At 38.6% G+C, this 8190-nt stretch overlaps 1 protein-coding gene across 1 annotated transcript; it reads left to right on the top strand.

The window, feature by feature from the left end:
* The first annotated feature begins 7088 nt into the window (after nucleotides 1-7088).
* LOC137639524 (uncharacterized) lies at nucleotides 7089-7697 on the top strand. The gene has a single exon (XM_068371792.1). It carries the CDS (start codon nucleotides 7089-7091, stop codon nucleotides 7695-7697), a length of 609 nt encoding a protein of 202 aa, XP_068227893.1.
* Nucleotides 7698-8190: the final 493 nt, after the last annotated feature.

An 8190-nucleotide genomic window follows, 5' to 3' on the forward strand; every position in this document is an offset into this window, starting at 1 on the left:
AAAGTAAGATGAAAATCGGCAGCTGAAGACCAGAGAGGAGAACAATACTCGAAACAAGGTAAAATGAAAGAATTAAAATACTCCTTCAGAATAGATTGATCACCGAAAATTTTAAAAGACTCTTAATAAGCCAATTTTTTGAGCAATTGAAAAAAACACAGATCTAATGTTTTTTACAAAGTAAATTTGCTGTCGAGAATCAAACCTAAAAATTTAAGAGTCATATAAAATTCAAGAAAAATTATAGATTTTGAGATGGTCACTATGATACCCATCAACAACAACTTTGCGATCTACAACTTAAAAATTCAATATTAATGCTGAGAAACGACCCACCCACTCCAGCTGTTTGAGTTTGAAAAAAAGAGCCTCATGACTAACACGATCAAAGGTAGTACAAAAATCAAGCCTAATCATACGAACTCCTGACCAAAATCAAGGGATTTCTGTACAGCTTCGGAGATTATAATAAGTGCATCAGATGCTGCAATGCCTTTACGAAAACAAAATTGTGAACTAGGAACAGATGATTACCTTCAGCAAACCTATTAAGACCTTTTGTCAAAAGACATTAAAAATCTTTAGTAATAAGGGAGTTATAAAAATTGGGCGGTAATCTGTTGGAATTGAGCTGCCACAAACACATTTACATAGTGGAGTAGCATTACCAATTCTCCAACAATTGCTAAATGCTCCTCTTCTTGCTAACTTGTGCAAAATAACAAATAAATTTGGAGCTAAGAAATTTGTAGTCTTTATAAAAAACAAAGGAAAAATGCCATTTGTGGCTACACCTCCATAAGTATCAAGGCTCATCAAGAGAGCTTTAATATCATAAAATCGAAAAGATAAAGTACTTAGTTTAGCCTCAGGATAACAGGAATGAGGAAGATTAGGTCTCTCATTACTCTGTTTATTATCAAACACATCAGCAAAAAGGGTTACCTTTTCCTTTAGACGGTCAGTGACAGAGCCCTCTGGTTTAAGCAAACAAGGAACTATTGTATCTCTACCAAAGATTGCAGTGCAATATATCTTACCAATAAACTTGGGAGAGGGTTTGTATATTGTCATGATACATAGATCTGTAGGCTACTAGACAGGACCTCCCAAACTATGTTGATTTACTGTGAGTAATCAGACCATCTGCCACCATCACTAATATGCATTGGCCAGCTCGGTGATAAAAACGGGACAAACCCGAAGCATATACATACATACATACATACATACATATATATATATATATATATATATATATATATATATATATATATATATATATATATATGTATATATATATATATATATATATATATATATATATATATATATATATATATATATATATATATATATATATATATATATATATATATATATATATATATATATATATATATATATATATATATATATATATATATATATATATATGACGGCATTGTTTTACACAGACTATATTTTGTTAATTTACAGGGGCACCTTTGATTATAATGATAATACGTCAATAAGAAAATGCCCTTTGAAAAACTGTACTCGATGCGACAGACTTGGGTGGCCCCTGATCCCTCGTTCCCCACTTTATGCATCTACGAACAAAACTACCTCCTCTTGAGTCATCTTACTCAAGGATCCATCTCCCCGGCGTGGCTATACCCAATAGCGACTGGTTCTTTGACCCGATAGTTCCCCAAGAACCAATCGGGAGGGGATGTAGTGACCTCTATACCCATGCTGACCTGTAACAGACTTTTTGTGTGTGTCAACCGGCATATCCGTTATTCTTTGTCACAAAATAAAAAGACTATCAGCACAAAAACAGAGCAGCCAGAATCACCTCGCTCGGTTCATCACTCCCCCTCTCAAGTTCTGCGTCCTGCCGAATTTAAGAAAAAGGAAAATTAATATCAATTAAAAAGAATGATGTACAATTCCAACGCATGTTTGACATATTTAAAACCATACGAGGAGCATTTTTAACACATCCAGGGTACTGCAATAGAGAGCAAATTCAAATAGAGAATAAAAACAACCTTTTCGAGGATAGATCTCAACTGCAAATTATCATTTCTAAGGCAAAAAATAAAGAGTATTACTGATCTTCAATTATAACTAAGGAACAGCAATTACCTACCATAACACCGAAATACTCCACAAAAACAAAGAAAATTTACAACAGCGCAAAAGAATGGAAAAATACCTATAGAAAATCTTGGCCATAGCAAAATTGGCATAAACATAAAATAATCAACTTTGGATGCCTCCTAATATAAACGTGAATACAGCAGAGAACACATCCTTACAGTACATAGATATACCCGTGATATGGTTTGAATGGAAAATTTAATACATCTTTTCAAAACTCACGTAAAATGGGACATACTGTACATTAAATAAGAGCAATCAGAAAATTACTGGTCTCTGCCAAAGGTTAATGGAGTCGTCCATGGCCTAAGATCTATCAGTGGTGGATATTTTATCAAAATTTGTCAATTTGTTACGGCGTTATCTTTAAAATGGCAAAAAATTCAAATCCAGATCTAGAATCCAGATCCGGATCAGCTCCAAAATTCAATGGGGTAGTCCATAACCAAAAATCTATCTGTAGTGAAAATTTTGTCAAAATCCACCAGGTAGTTTTGACGTAATCTTGTCCAAAGATACACAGACAAATACATAGATAAATGAATAAACCAGAATCCGGATTTGAATCCAGATCATCTCCAAAATTTAGTGAGGTCGTCCATGACTTAAGATCTATCTGTGGTGAAAACTTCTTCAAAATCAGTTGAGTAGTTTTGAATTTATCTTTAAAATGACGAATTTAGAATCGGGATCCGGATCCAGATCATCACCAAAATTTATTGGGGTCGTCCATTATCTAAAATCTATCTGACACGAACATTTCATCAAAATCCGTTAAGTAATTTTGACGTAATCCTGTCTACAGACACACAGACAAATAGATAGATAAACTAGAATCCGGATCTGTATTCTGACCATCTCCAAAATTTAATGGGATCGTCCTTGACTTAAAATCTAATGGTGATGAAAATTTCGTCAAATTCCGTTGAATAGTTTTGACATTATCTTTAAAATGCCAAAAGGCAAATACGGATCTAAAATAGAGATCTGGATCTGGATTGTCTCCAAAATGTGATGGAATCATTATTGACCTAGGATCTTTCTGCTGTTGTGAAAATTTTCTCAAAATCTGTCGAGTAGTTTTGACGTAATCCTGCCCACAGACACACAAAAAATACAAATCTGAATCTATAATCAAGATCCAGATCCAGCTCCTCCTCAAACTTTGATAGGGATGTCTATATTCTAGGGTCTATTTTCCGTGAAAACTTCATCAAAATCCGTCTAGTAGCTTTGACGTAATCCTGTCCAGAGGGAATGTCCCCATAAACACAGACAAATAAATAAACCGACTTGATCGAAATACCTCCTTAGCAGAGGTAATAAATCTGCCTATGTGACCTTCTCAATCACCTTGCCCGAAGTATGGTTTCTACACCTACCTGTATCTGCTTTTCACTTTCATCTCCAGATAGTCAGGTAGCCCAGGGTAAAGGCCCACTGATTTATCCAGACGCCACAGTAAGTTATCTTCTCGGACTGGGCACATAAGCAAAAGGTGGTACTCGCTTTGGCCACAGTCCATATGTGTTGGATGACCGCCATGACAATTTTAATGTCTTGTACATGATACATTCTAATGTATGCAGCTCCAATTTGCATTTTTTGGCTGCATCCTTTTAAGATAAATTCTGCCCCCTATCTTTATATCAGATGTTCTCATTCAAAAAAGCTAATCATATTTTGTTCGATACTTCTCATTGCCCTTCAACAAATACCTTTGGGTCTTTAAAACACATACCGAGCCAAATTATGCATCATCACCCGGTATTGTTCCATGTTGTATAATGACACGGTGTGGTGATTCATTGACAACAGTATACAGCAGTATGTGGTCCTGTCCAAAGACTACAAAAGACAGCGTAACTCTGATCGAGCTATTATAGGCTTTGTTTAGGGTGAACTCCATCCATTGCAATATTTCCACTAGCTGGTTCAGACTGTATCCCATTAAATCATTTAAGATATTAGTCACCTCTCCGTTAAGGGACTCACTGAGCCCATTTGCTGATGGCAGATGGTAAAATCATCTATTTTCATGAGCCTGGTATCCCCTGTGCACATCGTTGAAAACTCTCCACCATTGTCACTTATTAACGTGCATGGACATTCTATTATCACAATGAAGGAACGCAAGGCCTCGTAACCGAAACTGCATATAGTAGAGTAAATCCAATGGTTTATTCATAATTTTATTTATATTTCATTTGAGCATTGAAGAGATGATACCCAGCTCGTAAAATGAGCTCCTCTCATGCAAATATAAGTATCTTATGTAAATTACATAAGACCCTCCTCATTGATTTCATTGTATTCTTTATTCAAGTTTGTATATGTAATTTTACATTCCTTTTTAAGAATTCCCTTTTTATTTCCTGTATGTTTGATATGAAGTTTCACGTAATCTATTTGAGAGTGATGTGGGATTTGTGCGAGATATGAATAAGGTCTTAGGTAAAGTTCTTTTATAATTTATGATGTATTGCATCATGTTTGAGGGAGAATGTTCAGTGACATGTGCTTTGGAAGATTCTCTACCACGTGCTTTATAAACGTCGTGAAGGCCTAGTGAGAGGATGTTATCTTTTTTTATTTCGGGGACAAAGGGTGGGCGGAGCTAGCTGGGAGAGTTGTCTCGCGGGTGAGTTGGTGTGCATCTGAGAGTTGCCTGAAAAACCCCTGATTCGTCCCTTGACATTTCATCATATTAGAAACTCTGACACCCTTAGGCAAAGGTCCACACTTCCCAAATCCTTTGGAAACTTATGAAAATAGCAGTTAAGTTTCATATAAAAAGGGGACACCTAGGTTACAGCTCAGATAGAGATACAGATTACTAGCCTTAAGATTGACTTCCTTTCTCCCTCTCTCACGCTCGTAATCCAGTGTACTCTTGAAAATGTTCAGTACGTTTTAGAGTCTCCTCTCCTAAGTGACTCTGTGCACCAAGGCAAATCATGTGTCGAAAAGATACGGTGATTTTGAATTCATTTTATTAGGGTGAGTATTGGCGTTGTATAAGGTTTTTCGGTAATCGGCCCTGTAGAGAGAATAGATTTTGTAACGTGATCCCTTACCAGCTACCTGCGCTGTTATCAGATGTTTCCTGGGCGGAGATCAAACCTCATTAGACACCTGCCAGAAAGGGTATTTTTTGATGACCAGTAAATTTTTGTTTTGGCTTTCAATACAATTTCTTTATATAATTAATGGTAGACTTATCCATATAAATACAAAGGCAAAATTATATGTATATATAAAACTCATCTGTATATCTATATATCTATCTATACCTATATATCTATCTATCTATATCTATATATCTATCTATCTATATCTATCTATCTATATTTATATATCTATATCTATATATCTATCTATCTATATCTATATATTTATCTTCCTATATCTATATCTATCTATCTATATCTATCTATATCTATATATATCTATCTATCTAAATATCTATCTCTATCTCTATCTCTATCTCTAAAAAGGAAGTAGCCAGTTTTCTCGGGCTCACTGGGTATTACCATAAGTTTATAGAGAACTTTGGTCACATAGCACAACCTCTAGATTCATTGAGGAAAAGACCCGAATTTCTGCGGGGTGAAAGAGAGAAAGCCGCTTTTTAGACATTAAAGAATGCACTCATGAGCGACGAACAATCAGGTTATCCAAGGTTCGACCTGTCGTTTTTGGTAACGTCCGACGCAAGTCAGATCGCGATCAGCAGAGTCATTTCTCAAGTTGCTGATAAAGGGAATGAGAGGCCTATTTGTTTTGTTTCCCGAGCTTTAAAGGGACCAGAGCTTAGATACAGTACCTTCAACAGAGAGCCATTGGTAATTCTATGGATGCTGGAGGGACACCACTACTTTTTGCTTGGGCATAAAGTTAAAATAAATACCGATCATCGGCCGTTGCGGGATTTGTTAAAAAAATGGAAGTTAAATACTCGACAAGCGCGGGGGATTGAGCGGTTGTTGGAATTTGATATTGTGAATTTTGAGCATATTGCAGAGAAGTCAAATATAAAGTAGCAGATGCTCTCACCAGGACCGCCATAGAGGCGGTAACAACTAGGTCTGTAAAGCGGAAGGAAAAACAACAGGGGGGTTCAGGTTCAAATACACCTGTGGGAGAAGCGCATAGAAAACGGCAAGATCTTGGCAACTCCAGTGAGATTGAGAGAGAGAGAGAAAGAGAGAGAGAGAGAGAGAGAGAGAGAGAGAGGACGAGGGTTGTCCGGAGAATGTGAATGCTGGGAGTTCCTTGGGGGGAACTCAGAGCGAATGCCCCGTGAACGGGTGTGTGGTTGATTTGTGTGGCTGGAGTGTGGGTGAGCTTATTGCGGGACAAAAGTCCGAAGCTTGGATCGAACAGGTCAAGGATTGTGTGAGGGATATGAGTAGCAAGTTCCTGGATTTCTTGCGCATGCGAAGGGATGTGTTCTTCATCGAAGACGATATTCTATTTTGTAAATATGAAAAGAGACCGGGGGATATACGATCTCGCGTTGTTCTTTCTTCCTCTTTGATAGAGAAAGCCATCCATGTAATCCACTTAAGTCCTTACGCAGGATATGTAGGTATAGAGAGGTCACTGAGAAGGGCCAGAGAGTCATTTTTTTGGTTAGGGATGAAGAAAGACATTGTTAGGTTTATTAATAAGAGCCATGTGTGTAACAATCTGAGGAACCACAACCATGTGATCCCGAAGGCAGAACATAGTCAGTAGTGTCTGTTAAGTTTAATAGAGTGCATATGGACGTCCTGGGTCCATTTTCCCCCGGTGATGGGCAGTTTAAGTACATGTGTGTGTTTATAGATACATTCACACGCTTCACACACACGTATGCAATGGTGGACAAAATCACAGTTTCGGTTGCGAAGGCGTTGTGTTCCTTCATAGTGAGGTTCGGATGTCCACGTACCTTGATGAGTGACAATGGCCGAGAGTTTGTGAATGAAGTGTACAAAGGGGTAACGAAGATCATGAAAATAGATCATTTCACTATCGCCTCTTATCGGTCATCAGCAAACGGGCTCGTCGAGTCCCATAACCGAAAGGTGACAAATATATTAAAGCATCTTGTGGGGGACAATCCAAGCCAGTGGGTGGAAATGTTGCCGTGGGCGGAGTTCTCCCTAAACACGGCATATAACGGGTCCAATAGAGATACCGCGTTTTTTGTAGTTTTTGTGCAGGAGCACGTGCTACCGTATACCGTTGACATGGACCCCCACACCTTGCCACTATACAACACAAAACAATACCGGGTGATGATGTGTAATTTGGATCGGAAAGTGTTTCAGTTAATCAAGAGGTACTTTCTGAGGGCCAATGAGAAGTATCAGACGAGATGCGATCAGAGTTTCCAAACGCCAACGTCTTACGTACAGATAGGGGACAGGATCTATCTTAAAATGTTGCAACCGAGAAAGCATAAACTGGAAGCCTCTTATGTTGGACCGTATTGTGTAAATCAAATTAAAACTGATACGGTGGTCATCCAACACATCTGGATTGGGGCCAAAGGCGATTAGCACCTTTCGCTTAAGCGCCCAGTACAAGAGGATAACTTGGTGTGGCATTTGAATAAACCGGTACCCCCTTACCCCGGGCTACCTGGCTACTTGGAAGAGGAAAGTGAGGAGGAGGCACAAGCCAGTGTCAGTGCCGTCCTTTGTGCACGAGAGAGTACGAGAGGACATGGGGCATGAAATGAAGGTGTCGGCCACAAGGCGATTGAGGTCATTTAAGCGCCCAGTACAAGAGGATAACTTGGTGTGTCATTTGAATAAACCGGTACCCCCTACCCCGGGCTACCTGGCTCCTTGGAAGAGGAAAGTGAGGAGGAGGCTAAAGCCAGTGTCAGTGCCGTCCTTCATGCACGAGAGAGTGCGAGAGGACATGGGGTATGAAATGAAGGTGTCGGCCACAAGGCGATTGAAGTCATTCAAGCGCCCAGTACAAGAGGATAACTTGGTGTGTCATTTGAATAAACCGGTACCCCCTTACCCCGGGCTACCCTGCTAC

Source organism: Palaemon carinicauda, chromosome 4 (genome assembly GCF_036898095.1).
Source record: "Palaemon carinicauda isolate YSFRI2023 chromosome 4, ASM3689809v2, whole genome shotgun sequence".
Lineage (NCBI taxonomy): Eukaryota > Metazoa > Arthropoda > Malacostraca > Decapoda > Palaemonidae > Palaemon > Palaemon carinicauda.